This window comes from Macaca nemestrina, chromosome 7 (assembly GCF_043159975.1).
Source record: "Macaca nemestrina isolate mMacNem1 chromosome 7, mMacNem.hap1, whole genome shotgun sequence".
Taxonomy (NCBI): domain Eukaryota; kingdom Metazoa; phylum Chordata; class Mammalia; order Primates; family Cercopithecidae; genus Macaca; species Macaca nemestrina.
This window is the reverse complement of record NC_092131.1, coordinates 33472532-33500228: the sequence shown is the minus strand read 5'-3', so window position 1 is coordinate 33500228 and position 27697 is coordinate 33472532. Positions and strand designations below refer to the sequence as shown.

At 50.2% G+C, this 27697-nt stretch overlaps 1 protein-coding gene across 1 annotated transcript; it reads right to left on the bottom strand.

Moving 5' to 3' along the window:
* Nucleotides 1–2215: 2215 nt before the first annotated feature.
* LOC105495797 (synapse differentiation inducing 1 like) lies at nt 2216–22586 on the bottom strand. The gene is made up of 4 exons (XM_011765585.3): nt 22291–22586; nt 5609–6083; nt 4158–4298; nt 2216–4001 (listed from the first exon to the last, which is right to left on the bottom strand). The coding sequence occupies exons 2-4, from the start codon at nt 6023–6025 to the stop codon at nt 3843–3845; spliced, it is 717 nt and encodes a 238-aa protein (XP_011763887.1). The 5' UTR covers nt 6026–6083; nt 22291–22586; the 3' UTR covers nt 2216–3842.
* Nucleotides 22587–27697: the final 5111 nt, after the last annotated feature.

Here is a 27697-nt window from a genome sequence, read left to right as displayed (position 1 = left end):
GGGCGACAAGAGTGAAACTCCATCTAAAAAAAAAAAAAAGAAGGTAGATAATTGTTTGGCTTCTCTTTCCGCCTCTCAAAGCCTGGAATAGCATTTCAGAGGGCTGGGAAGGAGGTGGGAATTGTGGACTGTGAGACTGCCTGCCCAGTCCAAGCAAGGCCTGGACCAGGGTACATGCTGCCGTGTGCCCTTTCCAGTGCCTCAGCCAGGCTGGTGATGGGTGGGACCACAGCGCAGGCAGGGCCAGGTGAGACTCCTCAGCCACCATACCCCCTTCTCTTCTTCCTTTTTAAAAAATAATCTCTCTCTCTTTTTTTTTTTTTTTTTTTGACAGGGTCTCACTCTGTCACCTAGGCAGGAGTGCAGTAGTGTGGTCATGGCTCACTGCAGCCTCAACCTCCCAGGTTCAAACGATCCTCCTGCCTCAGCCTCCCATATAGTAGTGGGACCACAGGCATGCACCATCATCCATCACGACCAGCTAGTTTTCAAATTTTTTTGTGGAGATGGGGTCTCACTATGTTGCCCAGGCAGGTCTTGAACTCCTGGGCTCAAGCAATCCTCCTGTCTCAGCCTCCCAAAGTGCTGGGATTACAGGTGTGAGCCTCCTTCTTCACCTCTTATATGTGCACGTGGTGCATGTATGGGTGCATGTGTGTGCATACAGCTTTTGTGCATGTGTGGGCTGTGCCTGTGTACATGTGCATGTGTGTGCACAAAGGTTTGCGTGGTGCGTGGCGGTGCCTATGTGTATGTGTATGCATGTGTGTGGGTACATGTATATGCAAGTGTGTGCATATATGTGGAACATGTGCATGTGCGTGTGAACGTGCATGCTCTGTGCCAGGGTTTGGCTTCTCCCAGAAGCCAATCCTGAGACAAGGGTTCAACTGTAGGCGGTTTATTGGGAGATGATCCCAGGAAGCACAGCTGGGGAGTAGGGAAGGAGGCAGGGAGAGGCAGTCAGCCAGTGAAGGGCATGTGTCAAGCAGAATGCTGCTGCAGGCAACTGAGCTCAGTCCCACTGGGGAGCCCAGGGAACCTGTGTAGAACACGACCGAAGCAGCCTTCGGAGTGAAGAGGTGAATGCAGAGGGGATCTAGGTGGGCACCAGCGCGTCTGCTGCTGGGTGGGTGGGTTTGGTGAACGTGGTGATATGCCACTTAGGGCCCCTTCAGGAAGGATTGACAGCTTTCCAGCTGTTGCAGGTCCTGGCAGCAAACAGTCTTCAGGGCAAATCTTTTCGGGTTGTCACAGCTGAAGACCATTGCCTTGCCTGAGGTCACACCTCTTTCTGGGTGGCCCACATCTAATGACTGGTCAAGAGGGAGTAGAAAGACCTGGCTCTTCACCCCAATTTGGGTCAACTCTGGCTCCTCTGTGGGTTGGCCCAGCCTGTCATTCAGGACTGCATTGCAGCCTGACCTCTCCGTCTGCCCAGATCTGCCTCCTTCTCCACGCTTCTACAAATGTTATCCCAACAACAGCCCCTCATATCCACCCCACAGGCTAATCTCTGTTTCTGGGGTTTGCAATCCATGCAGCATGTGTGTGTGCATACATGCATAGCTGTGTCTTACAAGTAGGTGCACACACGGATATGGGATGTGCATAACCTGCCACCCCAGGGCCCTCCATCCAAGTGACCTAGAGGCCAGGCCAGTCCCTGTGCTGGCCCAGGCAGGCTCCTGAGGGCTCAGGTCTGAGAGGATATTGGAGATTTGGTGCTGAGCTGGGGCCTGAGGCAGGCAGAGATGCCTTCCTCTCCACATTGCCCAGGAGCAGCTCCTGGGATAGAAGAGATGGTGAACCCGAGAGCAGGAGGCAGGGGCATGGACTCCTTGGCCCCCTCACACCCTGTATCCAACCTTGGTAGCCCTAGGCAGCTCCGTGGAGCCTCGGTCACCCTGGCTCACATCCCTTCCTTCCTGTCCTCCAAGGCTCTTGAGCCTAGAAGGGCTTTTATTTCAGGCATGGATCTTGCTTTGGCTTGCCTAGAGCAAGCCAAATGCAGGCCATCACCCTACAGCCAGACTACTCCAAGCAGATAAGTCCTGAGATGGTGCAGACATTCTGGCCACAGCTCCTCCTAAGGCCCATACATCATGGGCTTGTCCTCTCCGGAGGCTGCCAGGGGTCAGAGCAGCAGACATAGCAATAGAATGGGATTCAGGCAATGGCGGGGTAGGTGGCACAGCAAGAGACCTAGAGGGCACCAGGTGTTACAGAAACGTTTATTACAAGGATAAATCAGTACAATAATGGGATCTTAAAACTGCTGTGATGCAGGAGTGGAGGGCTGGGCAGTGCCCAAGGCAGGGGAGGACAGTGGGACAAGGGATGCTCAGTGGGGGAGCCACAGCCCTGGGTTCTATATGGGGCATGGGAATGACCAGGTTCCCACATCATGCACAGCAGGGGCCTGTAGCTTGAGTCCAGACAGGCCTGCTCACATTAGTGCTCCCCCCTTGCCTACCTGGATGTCTCTAAAATTCTGGATGTGCCCTAGTGGCTGAGGGTGTTGAGAGCGGCCCTGAGCAGAGGTATCAGTGAAGATGCCCCAGGGGTAACCAGGTACCCACCACTGACCCCCTAGCATTCAGAGATGGGAAAACATCATTGGTCTTTGAGAGACAGGCCTGATGTTCCTCCTTGAGTTGGTGGAACCCTTAGGAATGGCTGTAGTTTGACTCCAGCCCGGATGTTCCAGGCAGAATCCAAACAGCCTGGAAGCTTCCCATGGAAGGCTCCTGCTACACCCCAGCCTACAAATACAAAGAATTATGTGACCAAATCCCTTAGATGAATTCTATTCATCCTAGGCCTTGCTCAAGGGACACCTCCTCCAGGAAGCCTTCCTAAGCACTGCTGACTACTCAGCAGGCCATTCCTTCCATGAGTCCCTTCCCTCATTTATACTACTCCCTAGGGTCTCTCCTTGTTGCATTTTCTGCAGGGCTGGACCTAGGGCCCTGCACTCAGTGGCTGGTGAGCTGAGGGCACTCTCTGGGTCTAGTCTATTTGTGATGGCACCAGCTCATGGACTCCCAGGCAAAGCCCAGAAAAGGATGATGGGGGCAGGGAGTGGGGGGAGAGTAGGAAGACTCATGTAGTCCAGCAATATTTCAGGACTCTCTGTCATTGCAACTGCCTTTTGCACCCACATAAAGAAGCTCCAAGAACCTGCCCTTGGTTCAGAGTTTACATACCGAGGTTCCTCTTCCCTATCTAGAATCTACAGTGCCTCACAAGCCCGTGGGGAGATAAGCACCCCGTAGAATCAGAGACAGCAAGAGGCCGCCTTGTCTCCACATATTTCCTTCTTGGCCTGCTGAGGTCTGGGCATGATGGGGCCAGAGTGGAGTTGGGGGAAGCTCAGGCTGTCCCCAGGTGAAGATCCCTGTGGGCTGAAAGGATTGGGACAGGTCCCCTTGTGCCCTGGGCACTCCCTTTCCTCCCTGTAACCTCCTGCTCTTTCTCTGTGGGGAGGTTGGCAGGGTAGGTGGTGGGCTGGCTGTAGGGCAGGAGATCTTCTAGGGAATGGGCAGAATGGACTGAGCTAGGCCCCGCTGGGATGGCCTGGTGGGCAGCCCTGCCTTCTGCTTCCCGTCTGTAGCCTGGGTTAGAGAGTGGGGCCCCGGGCCCTGCTCTGGGGCTGGGAGCAGCGGGCAAGCAGAAGTGAAGGCTGAGCTCTGCAGGCTGCGGAATGGGGGTCTCCCCCTCAGCAAGCCACTCTCCCGGGATCATCTTCAGGGGCTGGGCCTTTCCATAGCGTCTGCAACCCCAAACCCCACTGCTTCCTCAGGTGGGCGGGGGAGTCAGGATGCAGGCCCTACTGGCTACTAGCCATGGCCGTTCTGGGACATGTAAGCTGCCAGAGCCACCACCACGGCCACGTAGAGACCGGCCCCCACGGCGATGGCGAGTGTGGCTAGGAAGAGGGCCCGGCGGGAGGTGGTGCTGGCCAGGCGGAAGTCCCCTTTGGAGATGGCCTTGCTGGTCTAGGGAGAGAGACATGCTGATGAACAGGAGTGTCCCCACACCCAGCAAAACAGCCCAGCCTGCCAGGCCCCTGACCCCATCCTGTAGACGCGATGCCAAGCCCTCAAGTAGAGGGATGGGCCAGGGAAGAGCCCCTGGGCCCCAGGTGCTCTCACCCCCTGGGAGAAGTAGAAGGCAGCAATGCCCAGTGGCCAGAAGCAGCAGAGCATGGAGAAGAGAGTAAGGCCCAGGTGGTCCCTGGGAGGCAGCGTGAGGAAGTTGTCTTCACTTTCGCTCTCCGTTGAAGTGGCATCGCTCTGCAAAACAGTGGGGTTTAGTGACCAGGCCCAGGATCAGCCCCGCCCCAGCAGGCTGGAAGAGGTTTTTAAAAAGGCAATGCCCAGTGGCCAGTGACATGGAGCAACAGGCAGTCTCTTCTGCCGCAGGTGGGGGTGTAGGCTGGCCTTGGCACTTTCTACCAAAGCCTTAACAATGGCACAATGATTCCACTTTTAGGAATTTATCATGAGGAAAGAAGGCAAATACCTACATGAGGGTTGTTCATCATAGGATAGCAATTGTGAAAGAAGAGAAATACTCTCAATGGGCTGGTCACAGCGGCTCACACCTGTAATCATAGCACTTTGGGAGGCTGAGGTGGGTGGATCACCTGAGGTCAGGAGTTTGAGACCAGCCTGGCCAACATGATGAAACTCCCTCTCTACTAAAAATACAAAAATAGCTGGGTGTGGTGGCAGGTGCCTATAATCCTAGCTACTTGGGAGGCTGAGGCAGGAGAATCGCCTGAACCTGGGAGGCAGAGGTTGCAGTGAGCTGAGATCATGCCATTGCACTCCATCCTGTGTAACAGAGTGAGACTCTGTCTCAAAAAAAAAAAAGAAACAATCTCAATGACCAGTGACCAGGAGACTGTGTTAATAAATGATGGAAGAACTTGCAATGGAAGACCATGTAACCATTAACAATCACCTCTCAGGAATACATTAAATTACGTGGAGCAATACTCAAATATGTTGCTTAGAGAAATACAATCAGATTATAAAACTATGCACAGCAAGATCTCTTCTGGGGAGTGGGCTGGGGTAAAATGTGAATAAGAGACTTACACAATCATTCACCAAAATGTTATCTTTGAGTGCGCTGAGTTTAAATTATTTATATAATTAAGAAAACAAGAACAAGTGCTACTGAACAATGAAATAGGCACTCCAAACTCGTGTTTCTCAAAGCATGGGCTGTACCTGTGTCCCAAGTCCTTTTCTTTGGTAGTATACAGATTCCTGGGCCCAAGTCTAGGCCTATTAGATCTCAATATCTGGTGATGAGGCTCTGAGAACTTGCATTTTATTTATTTACTTATTTATTTATTTACATTTTTTTGAGTCAGGGTCTTGCTCTATCACCCAAGCTGGAGTGCAGTGGCGCAGTCACAGCTCACTGCAGCCTCAACCTCTTGGGCTCAAGCAATCCTCCCTCTTCAGCCTCCTGAGTAACTGGGACCACAGGCATACGCCACCATGCCAGGCTAATTTTTAACTTTTTTGTAGAGTCAGGGTCTCCTTGTGTTGCTCAGGTTGGAATCTGCATTTAAACCTCATTCACTCACCTCCTCTTCCTCCTGGTCGTCCTCCTGGTCCCGAAGCTCCTCTTGTACCCCGTAGGACACAGTCTGGATGGTGACATTCTCTGCAGCTTGACCAGGTCCTGTGGGCTGCTCTGGGGGCCCCTCCTGGGGCTCCCTGTCCTCTGTGAAGCTGGTCTCACAGCTGCCTGCCCTGGGCTCCTTGACCTTGTCTCTCCCCAGGAGGCAGCTGGGCCGGTACCAGGCCTCTACGGCCAGCTGCAGGGACCCTGGGTCCAGGAGCTGGTGAGCTCCAGCAGGCCCAGCGCCGCCTAGGAGGTAGGAGTAGAGCTTTTCCTGGTAGGACCAGCTGGGTGGGGCCTCAGGGTAGGGATAGGGGCCGTGGAGGTGGGAGGGGCTCCTGGGCAGCAGCGGGTTCTGTAGTTCACTCAGACTTTCCATGGTTCTGGGGGCAGCTGCTGGGGAGGGGAGCCTGGGCCAGCCGAGCAGTCCTCAGAGCCTGTCAGAAGAGCAAGGCAGACAAGCACTGAGGCCAGGGTACTGGAGGCAGGACCCAAAGTGGTGAAGAGCATGGGTTCTGCAGTCTGACTCAGCTCAAACCCTGCCTTTGTCCTTTGCAAGATGCGGGACCTGGAACTGGCTACTTCACTTCTCAGGGCCTCCGTTTCTTTGTCTGTGGATTGGGGCTGGCAGTAGTGCTTACCCCACAGAGTTGGCTTAGTCATTTGTCCATTCAACACATATTTATTGAGCATCAGCTATATGCCAGGCACTGTACCGGATGCTTGGGGTACCACGGTGAGAAAGATGAGAAGTAGGGAGAGGGAGCAGATGCATGCTTTGTCTTCACAAAACTTCCAGTCTGATGGAGAAGACAAGTGTAAAATCACATCTCTGCCCCGAAGAAGTACAGCAGGTGCATGTAAGCACACACAATGGACGGAGCTGACACAGAGACCCAGGGAAGGCCGTAAAGCTGAGATCTGAAGGAAGAGTGTGTGCGGGTCAACGAGGTGAAGAGGATGGGGAACACGTTTCATGCAGAAGGAAGAATGTGTGGAAAGTCCCCGTGGCTGGATACAGGAGAAGGCAGGTGTGCAGGGCACAGATGGAGGTGTGAGATGGGGTGTGGAAGCCAGACTGTGCAGCCCTGCTGGAGTCTAAGAGTAGGTGCTAGGGTGGGATCTGGGTCCTGAAGCCTTCCCCATGGCTGTGTGTAGGGAGTGGACTGGAGAGGGCTGGACTGACTGACCCCATTAAGGGGCCTTTGCTATGGCTGCAGGCAAGTGAAGATAACTAGGGTTCAGTGGTGGTACAGATGGAGGAAAGGGAACTGATCCTGGGAGATACTGACAGGACTCAGTGGCAGGTGGGATTTGGGGTTGAGAGAGAATTCATTCTAGGGTCGAATGGGAGTGCGCTGAGCCCAGAGCTTGGCACATGGTGTGTGCTCACAGCTGTCAGCTCTTACTGAGTGAGGATGCTTGCCCCTAGCAATGGTCTTAGAGGGATACACCTTAGTAACTTCCTCCCTAAGGCAAATTGAGACTTTCAGAAGTTCCTGCAGGATCTAAGGTGGGGCATCCTGGGTGCCGAGGTCTGGACCTGCATATCCCAGCTGGAAGTATGGAGACACCCAGGGCTTCCCTTCCTCCTTCAGCTGCTCTGAGTACCTACTGAGCACCTGGGAAGCCACAATCCCCCCACACACATTGGGCTGTGGCAGGTGCAAGTGGGGTATGCAGAGAGGGGAGGGGCAGTCTAGGGGCTCCGGGGACCTCCTGCTGTCCCCCTCCTTGGCCCATCGCAAAGCTGGAGGGTGATGGGGCTGTGTCTTGCCCTGGATTTCTAATCTGAAGATCGGGGATTCAGTCCTGGCCTTGAGGCCTTGGGCAGATCTTTGTGCCCTCTGTTTTCTTATCTGTAAGGTGTGGAAGGTAATAGGGATTACCATCCATACATCCCCACAAAGTTGTTTTGTGGAGCCAAAGAGATGGCTGGGATGAGAATATGTGGTAGATTTTGAGAGAGGGGATTGCTGCCGCCCTGACTTCTGGGCTTCAGACCTTGGCGTCACCCACCTGGGGCCATGTCTGGCCTTCTAGCAGGTCTCTGCTAAGGGTGAAGGGCAAAGTGCAGGGAGACCCTGCTGCTCCCAGGGCTGCGATTATCTAGTCTCCTTTCCAGTCCCAGCCCCCATGAGAATCCACAGCCAAATCCTGGAAAAGAGCAGTTTCTGCTTCTGCCCCAAGAGAAATGCCTGGATGCTAGGAAGCTGGCTCCTGAGAAACCCGAAGACAGAGCGTGGCTCCAGGAACAATGCCCAGGTATTGGGACAGAGCAAGGGAGGAGTGGGGCCAGGCAGGCCTGGACGAAGACACTGAGGGTGTGTCCATGAGGGGTCAGGATCCTCTGGCTGACTTCCTAGGAAGTGGGGTGGGGGTTGTTGGCCGTATGAGGGCAAAGGGGCAAGAAGACACTGCCCATGGCTCTCAGCTGTGAACCCAAGGGCGGCTGCCTCTAAGCTGGGCTCCAAGAACATCTAACAAACAATCACAGGGGGACTCAAAGAAGGGGATGTGGCCCAAGCACCAGCTCCTCCACCAGGGAGGGCATAGATGGTCTGGAGATGCTGGGCTGCCATGGGCCTCAGGGCCCTGCTGGTACATTAACAAGAGGTGAGTTCCATATAGGGTGTCACTCAGCTGTGGCAGACGCCTCTCCACAGGCAGAGATGGGGCACACAGGCTTGGGCAGGTCATGCAGGCTTGCATCATAGCTCTTCAGTGCTCACAAACGCAGGGCCTCCTCCTTCCTCTCTGGGGGTCAAAAATACAGGGAACCCCTTGGATTATAGTGATGTGGAGGGCATGTTCCAGCAGGTGGGGAGCACGGAGTGCCCAAAGCAGAGGCCTTGCTGGGCTGGGCTCCTCTGGGCAGATTTCCAGGAGGACTGGTCTCTTCTGCCCTCCAAGGGCAGCTTTGGAGCCCCTGCCATGGTCTCCCTTCTCCCAGCAGATGTGACCACAGGTGTGGGGTTGAGGGCATGTGAGCACTGTAAGCCGTATGGAGTTGGGAGTCAGGTACACTGGGATTCCATGCCTGGTTCACCCCTTATTAGTTTTTTGATGTGGCCCCTCAGTTTCCCCAATGAGTGATTGCATGAAATGGCCACTGATATCAATCAACTGTAGCACTAACATTCCATGATCCTGTGCCCCTAAGGAGCCCCACAGAAGTTAAGTCTTCTTGTCCTCTGCCCCCTTTTGAGGGTCGGTGGTAGGCGAACACATGCAGAGCCTAGTGAGGGGCACAGTCATCCCCTTCCCTACCAGAGCCCCTTGATCAGGTTGAGGAAGGCAAAGGAAAGCAAGGCATCAGTTTTCCAGAATGGCAACAGAGCCATGGATTCATCTCCAGCTTCCTGACTGCCCCTGTACTGCCCCAGTCGCAGCCCTGCCCCTCCACCCCTGCCCATCTTGCCCACCCTCTGGGAATGGAGGACATGGCCCCCAAAGGTCCTCAGCCTCTCCCCCAGCTGGCCATAATGTATGTCCCTTCAACCTGCAGCCTCGAGTCAGGCACACTGTGCTGTCACCATCCATGGGGGCTGAGGTATGCAGGGGCCTTGGGGTGGGAGTGGGCAGCCCCAGGGCCCACAGAGCAGATTATTGCATTTGACTCACCCTGTCCTACACTCTGCCGCACCAGGAGGACTGCCCTCCTGTCTGATCTCTCCAGGAGGGACGGAAAGATTCCTGAAGACCATAGGGGAATTTGAAGATTGCTTGTTCAAAGCAGGCAGGGGCAGCTGAATCCCAGTTCATCCCCTTATTCCCCCATCACTGCTCCTGTCAGACTTTCTTGGTCAAAGTACACCCAGCTGAGCCTCTGCAATCCCAGCCACACTTAGCCTTTCCCGGCTTTCCTCCTCCCTTGCACTCTGATGGTGCCTTTAAGCAGGGCTCAGCACAAAGACATATGGTCCTGGCTTTACACAATATGAAAAACTGGAAGCCACCTAAATGTCCAGCAATTGGGAACAAGTTAAATAAATTACTGTGCACAATACGGTGGTACGAGGCCTTCAAACGGGTTTACAGGGAGTAATGACATGAGAAAATACTCATTGCAGATTCAGTGAGAAAGAAGAAAAGAAAATGGTAAGTGCATGTAATCTCAACTCCACCAAAATGTCAAGAGTGATTATCTCCAGAAGTGGGAGCACAGGTGCTTTTCATTTTCTTTTTCACACTCTGGTTTTTCCGTTTTCCATATTTATTATTATTATTAATTATTTTTTACAATGAACATGTACTACTTTTAAACCAGAAAAAAATTAAGTGTATAGATTTCTTCTGAGCCAAATTATCTAAAATCAGTTTAAAACCTCCTTAGGCTGAGGGGTTCTTTCTAGGTTTGGCAGCTGAGCACAGCATTAAAGCCTGCCCCTACATACACACACGCACACACACAGACACACACACTCACACCCACACACACCTCTGCTTCCATGAAGCAATCCGAGTTAGCAGCAGCTCCATCTGCTCACAGTCCAGCCAAGGGTCATGGTTCTCTATACAGCTCATACTCACCCCATATCTTACTAGGGCCACATGGGGAGTTCGCGGACCTGATCCTGGAGACCCAGCACAGAGTCCTGACCAGAAGGAGAGGGTGGCAGGTCCCCAGACACAGTCTTCCTGCTCTAGGCTTGGCCTGGCATTTCAGCCCATTCCTTGGGTCTGCCTGTCCCTGTTCACTGGAGTAAGGGACCAGCATTCAGAGCAGAACAATTATCATCACCACCATTGTGGCTTTGTCTTCCCTGGACAGTGTGTGCCTTCCAGATCCTGTGTGGTGACCTGAGGACCTGTGGGTGAGTGTGCCCACGCGCGCGCGTGTTTATGCATGAGTGCGTGTGTGTGTGTACACATGCGTGTGTGTACTCTGCTTCAGAGGAAAGATATGAGAGGATCTGGAATTCTGAAGCTAATATTACTCCAAATCGTGCAGCTAGGGCTGTGGGTCTGCGTCCCACAATGGGAGAGGGAGAGAAGGTGGTTCTGAGGCCACAGCACCCAGGTTGTCTTTTTCTGAGCTGAGAACTTAGCTGGGCCCGAGGTTTCCCACTCCCTGATTTAGGGATGGAGAGCACACTGCCACCTTCTAGACCAGGGGCAGGAAACCATTCAGGAATCCGCTGGAGTCCAATTACAGCCTCCTGCTGAGTCCAATTGCACTGGAGTTCAATCATACAGTGTGACATTGGTTTGCTTATCTGTCAAAAGTATGAGAGATTTAGGAGGAGTTGATTTTTAACACTGCAGCTCAATAGGACTCTAGGATTTTATTGGGAGAAGAAGAATAACTTACACTTACTGAGTTTTTGACCATGTGCCGGGAACTGTTCTAAACGCTCACTTTGACTCTAGATTCCCAGTGGGAGAATAACAACAGGATAGAGGGCTTCCTTTTTCAGCCGGGTCAGACTAAGTCATGTCACGCCAAACCGCCGATAACAGCTAGAAAAGTGGTGTGTGGTGGGTGGGAAATATGAAGGCTTCAAGGGATCAAGAACTGGAGGGTCAGAATGCCAAGATCCCAGAGGAAAGAGAAACACAGAGGCAAGCTTGACACTTGGCACTGCATTTTCCTTTGAGGTCTTTCCTGATTCCTAAGGGGCAGCTTAGAGGCTGCTTTTCCAGAAGCCTCAGGGCTGGGGGTGAAAAATTGGAGGTCAGGGCCTGTTAAGGAGGAGGACCCTCAGTAAACACCCTGGTTTTCAATTGGGACCACTTTAGGGCTACATGCTGGAAGTAGGAGCAACCCAGAAACAAACCAGCCCTCACAGCACTGAAACCAGGCTTTGAATCAGCTCCACCCCTTGTAGGATGAAGGCGATATGCACACAGCCCAGCTGCCTGCCAGAAGCGAAAGTTGTCTCAGGGCAGGGGTTCTCAAACTTCAGCATGCATCAACATCACAGGGAGGATCTGTTAAACCTGGATTGCCGGATTTTACCTTTACGGTTTACGATTCTGGGGTGGAGCTTGGGAATTTGCATTTCTAACAAGTTCCCAGGTAGTGTTGATGCTGCTGGTCGAGGGACCACACTTTAAGAACCACTGCTCTGATAGTCACTGAAAAAAGAGTAAAAAAATGTATAACCGCTATGGGGAATATGAACTAATAAAAATACTTTTTTTTTTTTTTTTTGATACAGGGTCTTGCTCTGTGTCCCAGACTGGAGTGCAGTGGCCTGATTCCCGCTCACTGCAGCCTCGACTGCCTGGGCTCAAGTGATTCTCCTATCTCAACTTACCAGGTAGCTGGGACTATAGGCATGTACCACCATGCCCAGCTAATTTTTTGTATTTTTTGTAGAGACAGGGTTTTGCCATGTTTCCCAGGCTGTTCTCAAACTCCTGGGCTCAAGCGACCCTCCCACCTTGGCCTCCCAAAGTACTACCCAAAAGGAGGCAAGAAAAAATATTAAAAGGAATATAGAATAGGTGAGACAAATAGAAAGTAAATAGTTAAGATGTTAGGCCTATAACCAACTATATCAGTAATGACAATGAATGTAAATGGAATAAAATTGCCCATAAAAAGACAAAGATAGTCATATAGTGTTTTATTCCACTTATATGAAAGTCTAGGAGAGGCAAAACCACAGTGACAGAAAGCAGATGGGTAGTTGCTCAGGGCTGGGGGGAGAAGAGGGAATTGATTGGAAAGGGGCCTGAGGACTTTAAGGAATGTCAGAACTATTCTCTCTCTTTTTAAAATGTTTCTTTTTGTTTTGTTTTATAATTTTAAATTTATTGTTTCCTTTATATTTCCTTTTTCCACATGTTCTAATATTCCATCTCTTGGTCGTGGTCGTGATTATAGGACTGCATATAGTTCACAAAACAAATTGAATCGTACACTTAAAATTAATGAATTTTGTCATGTGTATTATACTTCAAAGATGACTTAAAAAGGACAAAGAGGCTAGGCATGGTAGCTCACATCTGTAATCCTAGCATTTTGGGAGGCTGAGGTGGGTGGATCACTTGAGCCTAGGAGTTCAAGATAAGCCTTGACAATATAATGAAACCCCATCTCTACAAAAAATAAAAAAATCAGTCAGGTGTGGTGGTGCACACCTGTAGTCTCAGCTACTTGGGAGGCTGAGGTGGGAGGATTGCTTGAGGCCAGGAGGTCAAGGCTGCAGTGAGCCATGATTGCGTCACTGCACTCCAGCCTGGGCAACAGAGCAAGACTTTGTCTCAAAAATGAAACCAACCAACCAACCAAACAAACAAACAAAAAAGATAGATTGAACTTAAAAAAATATGCTGCAACTAAGCAATGAAACTTAAATGTGAAACTCCAAAAAGGTTAAGAGTAAAAGGATGGAATAATAATGACACCCCGTGCTCACTAAGTTCTTACTGTGTTCCAAACACTGTTCTAAATGCTATATATCACCTCATTTAATCCTTACACTAGCCCTGTCAAGTCCATGTCATCATCATCTCCATTTTACAGCAAAAGACACTGAGGCATAAGGAAATTGTAGGTGCCCACAGCACACAGCTGGTGAGTGGGGAGCTGTACATGAACCTTGGAAGTCTGACGTCAGAGTCATGGTACCCAAATGCCACTATGTATCAGCTACCATTATTGGGTGCTTGTTTTGTTCTGAATGCCATGCCAAGTGCTTCAAATGGGTTATCTCATTTAATCCATCCTCTTTAATGTGTGGGGAAACTGGGGCTTAGAGAAATTAAATTGATTTTCTGAGATCACACAGCTAGAGAGTGGCAGAGCTCTATTTGACCCAAGTCTGTCTGACCAGAGTGCATGCTTTTAGCCACTAAACAGATGGAGGGATGGGAGAACAGAGGTCCTGGCAAATGAGATAAAAGGGCTGGCCTGAACAGGACCATGTTCTCCAGGATTTGCTGTAGGGCTGACGCCTTGAGGAGGGTTGCTGTGTGCACTGCCTGGTGGGCTCTGACCTGAATGGGAGGAGGCATCGTGAACACTGTTAAAGAGAGGCCAAAAGGACAGTGTGATGTGTGTGACCAGGAGTTGGCTCACACCCTGGGATGGGGTCAGCCTTTATCAGAACCCTGTAAAATGGTAACAGCTGCTATTTATTGCATCCTCCCATGAAGTGTTCCATGTGCTTTATCTCAAAACTTTACAACAACAAATGAAGCCGGTTATTATTATTCCCCATTGTTTAGATGAGGAAACCGAGGCTCTGAACTTGCCCAAGATTAAATAGTGACAGAGACTGGATTTGACCCAGGTTTGATTTAGTCCAAAGCCTGGGCTCTGACTTCCCACTCCTTTCAGGGCATAACTGTATGGAGCTATGCGATAAGTGGATATGGAGGGTTGTGATATGTGGTAGGGGTGAGAGTGGTGAGGAGTTGATCTTCAATGAGTTAAAACTAGAGTCCTAAGTGCCAGGAATGAGAAATTGGAGTGTTAAAAGAAGATTAAGAGATTTAGGGTGATTTAGCAGGGCATACTTGTATGTGGAGGGTTGTGATAAGTGGTAGGGGTGAGAATGGTGAGGAGTTGGTTTTGAATGGGTTAAAACCAGAGTCCTCAGTGACAGGAATGAGAAATGGGAGTGTTAAAAAAAGATTAAGAGATTTAGGGTGATTTAGCAGCCCAGGGGTGGCTGCATAGATAACCCCAAGGTCTGGATTCAAATAAATACCGAGGCTTTGTGAAGAAGTTGAGATACTGACCACTATCTCTCAGTGCAACAAGAGAGATTGCTTTTAAACTGAGAGATAAAAACCAGAACTTCCTAATCGGGCAGAAGATTAAATGTAAATGATTAAAATCCAGGGAAAAGGTGAAATCTTTAAGAACAGGCGCTAGACCATCCTCTAATCAGATCATGTATAAACTGTTCTGTAAACTGTGAAGTGTTGTGACTCTAGTGGCTGTTTGTTGATGGCTTGGCGCTGGGTTTGAAGATTTCTGGCTGGTGATAAGCGAGAGAGCCACCAAGCCAGCTTGGAGTCATTAGCTGCAGCTTGCTGCATTTGAGAATAAAGGGAGAAAGAGCCAGGGGTGGCAAGGGGGGTGAGGTTGGCAGAGTCAAAGAAAATGGGGAACTGAGCTTTCTTTGTTTCAGTTTGCCTTCTCAGCAAGCCTAACACAATTGATTATCCTTTCTCTCCGTCTGTCTCCAACTGTTCCTAATTCCTGATCCTTCCTAATGGCACTTAAACATATTGTAGTCTCCCTCACTTAAAAAATAAAATCATTGTGATGATTGTAAAATCTGGCTGCAAATAATTTGACACTCTTTCTAGGAAGATTTAGGGAATCTATGCCCTTCCTCCCTAATCTGAGTGGGCTTACAACTGCTTCAACCACAGAGCACAGCAAAAGTGATGCTATGTGACTTCTGAGGCCAAGCCATAAAAAGCCATCTTTCACCTTGCTCATTGGAACACTCGCTCTTGGAATCTTGAGCCATTCTGTAAGTAGTTGGATGATTCTGAGGCCACCATGCTGGACATGTGTGTATAGATGCTCCCATCGATGGAAACTGCTGAGCCCAGCCTCCTCATCATCCCCAAGATGCCAGACATTGTGAGTGAAGCCATTTTGGGTTCTTCCAACCAGTCTATCTGTCACCAAGTGACCTCTGTTAATGCCATACAGAGTGGAATGATCACATAGCTAAACCCTGCCAGCATTTCTGACCCTCCGAAGTCGTGAAATGTAATAAAATGTCTGTTGTTTTAAGCCACTAGGTTTTGGGGTAGTTAGGCAGCAACAGATTACTGGCACATAATTCCCCAGTGCCATTCCCCCTTTCAGCTCCTGTCCCCCTCTCTTCACTTCCCATCCTTGTTTGTCAGAAGTTCCACTCACATTGGGATGCTCTAGCTCTCAGCTCAAAGGTCACTTCCTTAGAGAGGCCATCCCTAATTCCTCAGTCTAGATTTCGCCTCCCTGGTTATCTGCTCTTCGCGGCTCCATGCTCCTTGCCTCAAAGTGCTTATCACAGTCTCTATTTATATATGTGTGATTCATTCATTAGTGTCTTTCTCCTTCACCAGACTGTGAGCTCCAGCGGGTGGTAACGGTCTGTCTTGCTCCTCCCTGCATCCCCTTGGGTGGCGTATACTAGGCACTCAATAGACAGTGCGTCTCATGAATGGATGAGTTAATTAGTGAATGGGTGAGCTAGGTATACTGAGATTCTCTGGGAAGAAAGCACTTTCCAGGATTTGGGGTGGATGGAACACATCTGGCTGAGGCACATTTGGTTCTGCACAATAAACATTTCTTGAACAATTACTTCAGGCCAGTTATTGGGTTGCAAAAATAAACCAGAAGTGGCACCTGCTGTGAGGAAGGGTAGGAAACACAGACTAGCAAATACAAAGTTTCAACAGATGGAGTAAGTTGTGTTAGCAGCACACAGAATGCTATGGGTGCATTGATAATGGACCCCTATCGTGAGATGGCAGCAAAGGTGATGGTGAGAGCTAGGAAGAGGCTTCTCAGAGCTGGTGACTTCTGAACTCAGTCTTGAAGGAAAAAGTAATAGGAATCATCTAGGTGAGCAAATGAGAGAAGGGCATTTCCAGCAGAAGTTATAGCACAAAGGCATTGGGTAGTGGTATGGAGGGGAAGTCAGGGTGTTTGGTAGTGATGGAATGAGGCAGGAGAGGTGGGAAGGCCTCCCATGCCATGCAGAGGAGCCTTGGGGAGCCAGTGATGGGTATAGCAGGGAAGTTCTATAGTCATGCCTATGTTTTAGACAGAGCACTCTGATGGGCAGCAGGGGATAGAAAGGATTTAAGGTGGGTGAGAATGGAGGCTAGGAGTCCTGTTAAGAAACTACTGTAGGATTGCAGGCAGAAGGCCAGGAGTGGTGGCTCATGCCTGCAATCCCAGCACTTTGGGAGGTCAAGGCAGGTGGATCACTTGAGATTAGGAGTTTGAGACCAGCCTGGCCAACATAGTGAAACCCCATCTCTAGTAAAAATACAAAATTAACCAGGTGTGGTGGTGCGCACCTGTAATCCCAGCTACTCGCGAGGCTGAGGGAGGAGAATCGCTTGAACCCAGGAGGCGAAGGTTGCAGTGAGCCAAAATCATGCCACTGCACTCCAGCCTGTGTGACAGAGTGAGACTCCGTAAAAAAAAAAAAAAAAAGCAAGCAAAAGAGGATGAGGACCTGAAACTGATCTGTGGCAGAATTGAAAAAGAGGAAGAGTCAGATCTAAGGAGCACTCAAAAACCTAAATGAACAGGAATCTGTGGGTCACTAGAAGTGAGGAAGAGGAAGATGACAAAAGTGACTCCCAGGTTTCTGGCTTTGTCAACCAAATAGAAGGCCATGCAACCACTTGAGACAGAAAGCCTAGGGGGAGGCTGCCGGTTTAAGAGGGTAGCCTGAGCACAAACCACCACCTCTTTTCCTTCTTAAGTTTCTATGAAAATGACAGGATGTATATCTTTTACAAGAATAAAATCATAATAAATGTGGAAAACAAAAAAGAATTATATCAGCGGGCCAGAAATTCCTGGAGATAAAGAGCAGATGAGATTCCTTGGTGAGGAAATCAGTGTAGAGAATCTTGTAGGCCCAAACACTGGAGGTAAGAACAACTCCCGTTCAGAAGAGAGGCCAGCTGTGGAAACAAACTTAGCCAACTTCAGAGGAAATTCACATTAGCTGCCTGTTCTAGTCAATGCCGTCCTTCATTCCTAAGTATAAATGGACAACAAAAGATAATAAAAAACAACTACAGGAAAATAAAAGAGAAGGATTAAATAAACAAATACAACAAATGACCCAATAAGATCCCAAATCATTCAAGTTACAGAAAAAAACTTTGAAAAAAATTTTTTTGAATTCATATCCTCAGGCAGATGTAAGAGAACACTGCATCTATGAAAGAATAACAGGTTACTATGAAAAAGGAGCAATTCAAGAACATGAGCATTTTGGAAATTAAAAATAATCGCTGAAATTTTCAAAAATTCAATGAAAAGACTGGATAATAGAATAGGCATAGATAAAGTTAGAAGACCTTTCAATGTAAAAAAAAAAAAAAGTTAATAAAATTATCTAAGACATAGAGCAAAAAGACAGAAAGATGGAAAAGGTAAAAGAAAGGTAAGGGACATGCAGGAGAGCCCCAGGAGGTCCAACATCAACCTAATAGGAGTTTCAGAAAGACACAACAGAAGTAGAGGAGAAAAATAATAATTAAAGAAGCAGAAGCATCAAGTGTTTCCTGAACTCAAAAAAAAAAAAAAAAAAAAAAGAATATTTAGATTAAAAGGCCCACTAAGTACCAAGCTGGAAAAATGAGGCACACAAACACACACACAGAAGAGCAGGATGGGGAGAAGTGGACGAGTTTTGTTTTAAAGTGTGTTAAAGAGTAGAAACTCTGCCTGGCAGCTGGATGTATGGAGTCAAAGCCCTAGGTAGTGTTCAGGGTCGGAAAGAGATTTGAGAATCATCGAAGGACCTTTGGAGAGAGAGAAGAGAAGGGCAGAAGAGAGAACAGAAAAGGAGAGGAGAAAGCTCATGGGGGAACTCAGGAAAGACAGATTATACAGGTGGAACACTTCTTGGCTCCCACGGGAGGTTTCTTAGTCACTGTCTTCCAGGGAGAATCAATTGCCCCCTTTCCACCCCCTGCCACCCTGGGCTCCTATGGGCCAGACTGGCCTCTCCTTTAAAGCATAATCCACCTGCCTGGGAGATGGGCCTGTGGCTGACAAGGGTGAAAATTGCTGACAGGATTGGGATGGTGGCTCCGCTACTCAAATTAGTCCATTTTCAGGTGGAAATCAAATCTTTTTTCTTACTGAAACAACCTGTCTCTCTGCTGAAGCAGCTCATTCCCAACCACTTAGAAGCAAACAGCACATCTAATGGCGGAAGATAACACACCTAATGGAGAGTTTCAGCATCCGGCCCCACTCCCTGCTTGGTTTGCTTGCTGGGTGATGGGGGTGGGAGCAGCTGCAGGGAGGAAGAAGACAGAATAAGAGGAGAGGTAAGAGAAATGAGGGCTTGATATAAAGGGCGGGGGTGAAGATCAGTCTTTAGTGTCCCCTGGCTTGCAGCAGAGGGGACCTTGCCCCATACAGGATGCTAGCTGAGTCCCGGAGAAGGGAAAGGGGCTGGAAAACACAGAAGGTTTAGAGAACTGGGATGTTCCTTCTCCCAGGCTGAAGGCTGTTCCTCCTGCTTCTGTCTCCCTGGTGTACTTCGGAGCTGGAAGCCCCTCTAGGATTCACAGATGAATTGGCTTTTGGACTTGAAGGTAACCAATGATGTGCAGATATCTCTGGATATTCTCTGCCTCTGCCATTTTGTGTGCATCACGCAGGGGAAGGGATCTGCATGTGTGTATTTCAATGTTTTAATCTCTCTCTTCACACATACAGACACACACACACACACACACAATTTCTTTTTTTTTTTTTTTTTCCTTTCTTTCTTTTTTAAGACAGGGTCTCCCTCTGTCGCCCAGGCTGGAGTGCAATGGCACGATCTCGGCTCACTGCAGCCTGCACCTCCCAGGCTGAAGCGATTCGTGCCTCAGCCTCCCAAGTAGCTGGAATTACATGCCTGGCTACTTTTTGTATTTTTAGTAGAGATGGGGTTTTGTCATGTTGGCCAGGCTGGTCTGGAACTCCTGACCTCAAGTGATCTGCCCGCCTCGGCCTCCTAAAGTGCTGGGATTACAGACGTGAGCCACTGCTCCTGGCCACACAATTTCTTAATGACCACGTTGCATTTATTCTTCCTCTTTCTCAGCTCCCCCCAATCCCTGCCCCTAAGATCACCCAATCATGAGCAATGTGCCAGGGTTGACTCCTTTCTTCCCTTTGAGGCCTTGTAGAAGGGCCCAGAATAAAAGCCTCAGCAAGGAGGGAACAAGAGGGGAACACAGGAAGCAGCCAATGGGTAGTTTTCCCTGGTCAGGAGAGGAGCCAGATGTCATCTGCCTGGGTGACCAGAGATGCCCTGCACCCTGACAGCTCTGGGAGTGGGGTGTCCACCCAAACAGCTGCAGATGGAAGGCTAGTGTATTGTCCTCACCCCAGTAGCAGGCCAGCTCCCCTGCAGACCAACCTTGCAGAAAAGAAAGCACCTCGCTAGCTTGCTGTTGCTGCTGCTGCCGCCGCCACTTTGTTATGAGGGTTAGTGACTGTCCATTAACTCCAGAGAGCTGATTTTTGCCAGTGCTGCACCAACAGCTGGGAGCCAGAAAGCAATGACATGAGGAGGGGGAGACTGGTCCCCCACCCTGGCTGGGCACTCACAGTGTAATTCGGCGAGGTCACTGGCATGGCTTACTCAGCTCTACCAAAATGTCAATTAGCTAAGGTTTTTCTGAGCATTGGCTGGGTCTGCCACAGTTGAGGGAAATTATCAGAGAAACTCACTTTGTGTGTGTGTGTGTGTGTGTGTGTGTGTGTGTGTATATATCTCTCTCTCACACATATAAATTCTCTGTAGGGATGGATCTTTCCTGCCTGTCCCCTCCTCTGGTCTTCCTAGGAGGGAGATCACAGCCAGGCAGGGTCCCTGGTAGGAGAGGGCCAAGGGTGGGGTCCCTGGCCCTTTGTTACTCCCAAGAGATGGTGGTGGTGGTGGTGGCAGGGATGATGGGGTGGTGTTTCCTGGCCTTTGGGCTTGGAGGCAGGAGCCCCTCTCAGTTCAGTCACTCTGAGTCATGGCTTTCCCAGAGAAATAAGAAAGAGAGGGGGTTCTTAAAACATCAGAAATATAAATGGCTTTTTCTGGTTCCTATTGCTCTCTTTCACTCCATTCATAAAATCCAGTTCATTACTAAAAGGTCATTAACTTAGTTGTCAAACCAGGTTGATAAAGCTGGCATCCTGTATTCAAGCAGAACTGAGGGGTTTATGGGCCTCAAGAAAGCCCTACAGAATATCAGGGCTTGAAATCTTAACTCATCTAGCCCAACTCTCTTCTTTTACAGATGAGAAAAATGAACCCCCAGAGGGGAATGGACCTGCCTGAGACAGTGGCAGATCTGTGACCAGAACACAGGGCTTCTGACTCCCAGTTAAATGCTTTTATTTTGATACATTTTAACTTCTCATTCCCTCATTTTACACCCGATTACCGAGTCCTTACTATCTTCCAGGTGCTGTTGGGGAGGGGGTCATGAAGGGAGGCAAAGAGATGAAAACAATGCAATTCCTGCCTTCAGGGAGCTGTTTCCTTAGATTTGTGGTTCTTAGGGAGAAAAAATAAAAACCTATGAGTCAGACTCTCACCTTATATTATCTCCTATAGGTGATGATGGAAGAGGAGAAGAAGAGAGGACACACTTTTTTCTCCTTAAGATTTATAAGTTTGGCTTCACTGATTCTGAGACCCCAGGGTGGCCAAGGACAAAGGAAGAGACATGGCCACGCTGGGAGAAGAGGGAGTAGGGGTGATAATAATCAGGTCACTGCCAGCAGGCCTGGTTAGGGGTTAGGAACAGTGACAGCAGCTCACACTGGTATGGAGATGTACAGGTGGCAAGCCTCCAATCAGGTGCATTGTTTTTCATTGGATCCCAAGGCAGTTCCCTGAGGTGAGCAGAGCATTGACCTTATCCCCACTCTAGGGGTGAGGAGGATGAGGTTGAGAGAGCTTAGGGAACTAGCTAAAGCCAGTAAATGCCAGCACCCAGCCAGGAACTCCTACTCTAGTGCTCTTTCTACCTCTGGGAGTGGGGAAGTTGGGTTGGGTTGGAGGGTGGGGATAAAGCAGTAGAAAGAAGCGGTCAGCCACAAGGATAGGCCAAGTCTTCCTCCACGCAGTTTTATTTTGATCGCTACATTCTGCCAGTCATAGAGAACTCTGCTCTGAAGAACTAGAAGCACTTTGCAGGCCTGAATGAGCTCATTCAGCGCACTCTTGCCAGAGAGAGAGAGAACTCCAAATGGAGGCTCTGTCTAGGGTCACCAGCACATAAGAGAAAACAGGACCCAGGTTCCCTGACTCTTTGCCCTCATGCGCCAAGAGATGTGACGCAAATCCTGCCTGCTTCTGTGAGCATCAAGAGTGTCATAGGAAAAAAAAAAAAAAAAAAAAAAAAAAAAAAAAAAAAGAGGTATCTTCCAGGACCTCGTTCCTTCCCTGAAGAAATGGGTTAATGCACATCCTAAGGGGCCTCGGCCCAAGAGCCCATCCCTTGGCCCAAGAGCCATTTCCAGGGCAGAGAAATCTCAGAGCAGGGAGTACCACAGCCACCTCCGTCACCCCTGTGAACAGGTTTGGGTGCGAGAAGAGGGGAGCTTAGTGAAGCCTGCTCAGATTTTGCTAGTGTCGCAAAACGTTGGTAGGGATTGGGGTATCAGGGAGTCTGAGGCTCTAACCAGTATTTCTTGCCGTCAGTAGGCAGGATGTCTAGGAGCTGCCTGAGGTCAGGGTCAAGGCCTCGTGTTGCGAGGTTGTGGTGTCTTGACCCCAGTTCCTGAGCCCCCTCCAGCACCCCCAGCCTGCAGGGTGAGGGGTAGGGAGGGACGAAGTGCAAGCCTTGGAGGAGCGCAAGGTGCGGCCAAGCAGGGAGTCAGAGCCCCCAGCCCCGAGAGGGCTCCCGTGCCCTCCCAAGCTCACTCCCGACTCCGCGCCTAGCTCTGCGCTCCCACGGCGCCCCCAGACCGCCCCTTACCTGTCCCGCCGCGGACGGTCCCGCCTCCTCCGCGGGGCTCGGGGGCTCGGCATGGGCCGGTGAACGACGGCTCCCCCGCCTCGCGGTCGCGGTGGAACTCCCAGGAGGGCTCCCCTGCTCCCGGCCCCGCGTCCCTGAGCCGCCGCCGCTTCAGCACCGCGGACAGCTCCCGCCCGCCGCCCGCCGCCGCCGCCCGCCCCTCCCCGCGCGGTCCCGGGAGCCCCGCATCCTGGCCGGGCCCCGCCGCCGCCGCCGCGCAGCCCTCGGCCCGGCCCGAGGCGGCTTCGCGCCGACTTGGGAGAGCAGCGAGGAGGGTCCCCCTCCTCCCCGCCTCCCGCCGCCGCCGCCGCCTCCCTGTCGCTTCCGTGCTCCGTGCTCCCTTCCACGCTCCGGAATCAGCCCACCAGGGACTCCGGACCCGGCTCCGGGGCGGGGCGGGGCGGGAAGTCGGAGAGCCTAAAGGAGGCGGCGAAGCGAGGGGCGCGCAGCTGGAACCCGCGTACCCGCTTCCTGGAGCCAAGCCCTCTTTCCCAGCCCTTCTCTCCCCTCCTCCCGCGCACCCCAGAGCGATGGGAGGCCCTTGGGCTTCTTGAAGCATTTTGGAGCTCCTGGGCTCCCAAGCCAGCCCTGAGTTTTTAACATTGATCTGCCCTAAAAAGAAAAACAAACAGAAAGCATTTATTGAGCACCTACTATATACCAGACACCAAGCCCGATAATGTATTTAATCAACATAAGCTAGTTTAATTTTCTTAACAACTCTATGAGGCAATATAGTCCCCTCCCCCTCCCCCTCCCCCTCCCCCCCTCCAATTTTGCAGACGAGGACTCTGGGCTCACAGGGATGAAATCGCATGATTGGGACATTCAGTGCTGTGCTGGGAAGGGCACAGGTTTTAAAGCTCATGGACCTAAGTTTTGGTCCTAGGGTCCCACTTGCTGTATAACCTGGAGCAAGTTACCTAACCTCTTAAAGCCTCAGGTTTCTCATGGACAAAGTGAGGGGTCATATGACGACAAAATGAGATGACATGTGTGACACATTGGCACTCAATAGGCCCGCAGTGAGTGAGCGTCCCCCTGACTTTTCCCAGCAAGAGCCCTGAGATCCGAATGCAGGCCTTTGGCTGCTTTGTCTCCACCCTGTGCTGTTCTTTATCCACCTCCGCCTCAGTTTCCTTTTTTTTTTTTTTTTTTTGCATGGGGATGCCCTATCTTGAGTGTTACTAGTGGATGAACCTATTCTTCGAGTGCCTTCACAAGGTCTTGAGTCTCACCAAAGTCCGAGGAGGTCAGGAGGAGAGAGTATTCTCATTTTCTGAAGGTAAGTGTAGGTTTGCAAAGTAAACCCCAGAGCAGGCTGCAGCTGGGGCTGGAAGACACAAGGAACCAGAGTCTGGCAGTGGGATTCCACTAGCATCCACAGTCTCCTAGCATCCAGCTGAGGATGCTATAGCACGTGGCATGGTGGGCTCCAGGATTCCCTCACTCCCACAGAATATGGGCATCTGGCACAGTTCAACGTAGCTCCTAGAGTGCACAGTAGGAGCCAGGAGCAAGTCCACATCATGGGGCTTGGGTCTTCTTCCCTTTAAGGCAGGACAGAGAACTCCCATATCCTGGGGTCTGTCTCAGGGCTGGTATTGGTGTTTAACTTGTTGGGTGCTAAATATATTATTGTTCTTCCTGTCTCTGCCCTATTAGTGGATAATGCAGTGATAAGCACCTGAGGCTATCGAGGCTCTTGGATCACTCATCTGAGGCCCATACATCGTCTTCACAGACACCCTCCTCCTTAAAACACAGACATACAGACACACACACAATACAGACACTCATAGACACACACAGACACACACACACACAAGACATTGTCTCTGATGTCAGGCCACCCTCCTGCACCTTTGCTTTCTCTGGCCTTCCTCTCACAGGGGCTCATGGCCCCCTACTTGGCCTTGGCCTCCCTGTGCTACTCCCCTCCCTACCCTGGCTTTGCTCCATGCCTCGGCTGCATACTGAAATACTAATTGAAAGGATAATAAAAAAGCCAGTGAAGCAAAAGCCGCATATAAATTCTAAATACTAATGTTGATAATTATATGCTGCTGCCTGGAGGGAAAACTCAAAGAGAGGCTGTTGGTGTTGTATCAAGGGCCCTGGCCTGGTGCCAGGAGACCCAGGTTCTAGTCTTGCCTTTGTCATTAATTGGCTGTGCGACCTTAGGCAGTCGCCTAATCTTCCTGGGCCTTTGCATTCTTATAATTCAGTAGCTTTGAAGAAACTATAAGTGCAATCAGCAATGTATGATGCTTGTGACAGAGAATAGTGGGTAATGCAGTGATAAGAATTTCTTCTCGGGAAACTAACCTTTACCTCTCACAAGGTATGAGGGTGGCTTAGGGACTGAAGAATCTATAACCATGCAAAGTTTCCATTCTTTTTCCATTCCCTCTCTTTATCCCTCCCTTCCTTTTTCCATCAAGCATTTCCTGCCATGTAATGAAAATCAACCCCTCTGTTAGAAACCAAGAATGGAAAGTATAAACCATTGTCCAGGCCTTTGAAGGAGCTGCAGAGAAGGGGATGCGGTCGATAGACATGTTGACCAGCAATTCCAACACATTGTGATAAATGCTGTCACGGAGTAAGTGAAGAGTGCCAGAGAAGAAAACAACTCACTCTGCCTGGTGAAGTCCCAGGAGGCTTCCTGGAGAAGGTCTGAGTTTTATTAAAGGATGAGACAGTCACCAGGCAGGCCATGGGAGGAGGGGATTGTTGGTAGGAAGGCCGGAGTGAACAGATGAGCCTGAAGGACTGATGAGGCAGCTCCACCGAGCCCAGGAAAGAGGTGGTGAGAACTTGAGCAAGGCAGAGTCAACAGGATGGGAGCAGGGAAGGGATTTAAGACACTTCTAGGTGAAAACAAAGAGGAGAGATTGGTTGTGGGGAAGGGAGCAAGGCCTCAAGGATAACGCTGGGGGCTCCTGTTGCTGGGAAGCTAATGTTATTTACTAGAGGGCATCAGGAGGGGAGCAAACTGCTTACCCTGGGTAATGCTGCTGAGTGCCACAGCCCCTCAGTTTCTAGGCACTCTCTCTTTTTTTTCTTTTAATTTTATTTCCCCTTTGGTTCCTAGAAAATTTTCTTAAGCCAAAAAGGCTCCTCCCATCTTATCTTAATTATCTGAATGGAAAAGGGAAAGGCCCAGGCTCGGGCCAGGTGAGCTGACTGGGGCAGAGCAGCCCTGGAAGCTCACCTGGAGGCAGCAGGCATCCTCACTGGGACCAGGGTGAGGCCCACAGGTAAGGGACAGAGTAGGCACTGGCTGAAAACCTGGGAGGGGGTGCCCTCTTGTCCTCTTCCCCTCCCACCTCTCTGACATTCCTTAAGTGAAATCCAGCCCTAGAGGGTTCTGTTTTAGTTGGAGTCAGCTCCAGCTGCTAATCTCATCCCACCTGGGGACTTCCCTTGGTAAGCTTTTTCATGCATAAACTCTTAGTTCTTTTTACAAGTGGTTGATTGCCTTACAAGTGTTCCCTAGGGAATGTAAATCAGCACCAAGCATAGAGAGATCTGTCCCACTACTACTTCAATAGGCCACACATTGGGAGAGATGCTTCCCTTAAGAGGACAGACGAACCCCACCCCTGGCCTAGTGAGCCCTCTACCTCGGAGTTGAGCTCACGGCCAAGGCCATATGGCTGTGACCCACAAAGCCCTGGCTAAAGGAGGGATTGTCTGACAGAGGATAGGGACAGGTGGGCCTTTGGACTGCCTATCAGCCAAATCCTGCACTCATGGATATGGCTCCAGAATGACACAGTTCCAAGGAAGGGTGCATATGTGGCTGTAAGCAAATAGTGGGAACAAATTTTTTTTTTTTTTTGAGACGGAGTCTCGCTCTGTTGCCCAGGCTGGAGTGCAGTGGCTGGATCTCAGCTCACTGCAAGCTCCGCCTCCCGGGTTTATGCTATTCTCCTGCCTCAGCCTCCCGAGTAGCTGGGACTACAGGCGCCCGCCACCTCGCCCGGCTAGTTTTTTGTATTTTTTAGTAGAGACGGGGTTTCACTGTGTTAGCCAGGATGGTCTCGATCTCCTGACCTCGTGATCCACCCGTCTCGGCCTCCCAAAGTGCTGGGATTACAGGCTTGAGCCACCGCGCCAGGCCGGGAACAAATTTTTGACTCTTAATGCAACAGAGAACCCTGGAGCCCCTCATTACTTCTGAGTCAGACCCTTTGGTTCGAGGCAGACCCCCAACAATGAAGTCTAGAGTCGTCTGTCTTTTAAACTTCTCATTTGGGGGGCTTTGGAAGTACATTACCACAGCCACACACTTCTTCTCTCCATAGGAGACTGCAAAACTGAAGATGAAGCCATTTCTCTAGAAACACACTGATTCATGCCCAGGAAAGAAGATGAGGAGAGTTCTTAGCACCAGTCCCGCCCGATTCCCTGATTCCTGCCAGGCACACACTCACTCAAGCCTGGGGAGCAGAGTGGATGAGTTACTGCAAATTTGAGAGGCAGAATCAGAGCATAAAATGGAGGAACCCAGCCGCCGGAGACTGCACAGCTCTAAACTCCAGCACTAACTCTGGCATCCACAGGCTGCTCGGGGCATGTGAGCATTTGCACCCTGGCAGAGAAACCTGCACTCTTGCACTTTCCCACTTTGCTGGAGCAAGGATGAGTGAGCGTATATGTGTGAGAGGTTGGGGCTGCCAGGGTAGGGCTTATCAACACTGGCAAGCAGATGGCAGGGTTCTTTCACCTGATATGGTGACAAAATGAAAATGAGCGGAAGAATACACTTTTTTTTTTTTTTTTTTGAGACAGAGTCTCACTCTGTCACCCAGGCTAGGGTGCAATGGCATGATCTTGGCTTACTGCAACCTCCGCCTCCCAGGTTCAAGCAATTCTCCTGCCTCAGCCTCCCAAGTAGCTGGGATTACAGGCATGTGCTACCATACCTAGCTAATTTTTGTATTTTTAGTAGAGATGGGGTTCACCGTGTTGGCCAGGCTGGCCTTGAACTCCTGACCTCAGGTGATCCACCCGCCTCGGCCTCCCAAAGTGTTGGGATTGCAGGCATAAGCCACTGTGCCCGGCCTAGCATTCTTTATATTTGCTTGCACACTACAATTTTTTTTTTTTTGAGACAGGGTCTTACTATGTCACCCAGGCTGGAGTGCAGTGTTGCAATCATGGCTCAACACACAACAATTTTTGAGGCATCTGCTTTGCCATTATCTCATTTCATTCTTATAAACATGTATAATTCCCAGTTTACAGATGAGGAAAACTAGAAGCTAAGTAACCAGAGAAGCTAAGTAACTTCCAACTTGGAAAAAATAGTCAGGGATCAATAACAAGCCAAAAGAAAAAATGAAACTGATGCATAATC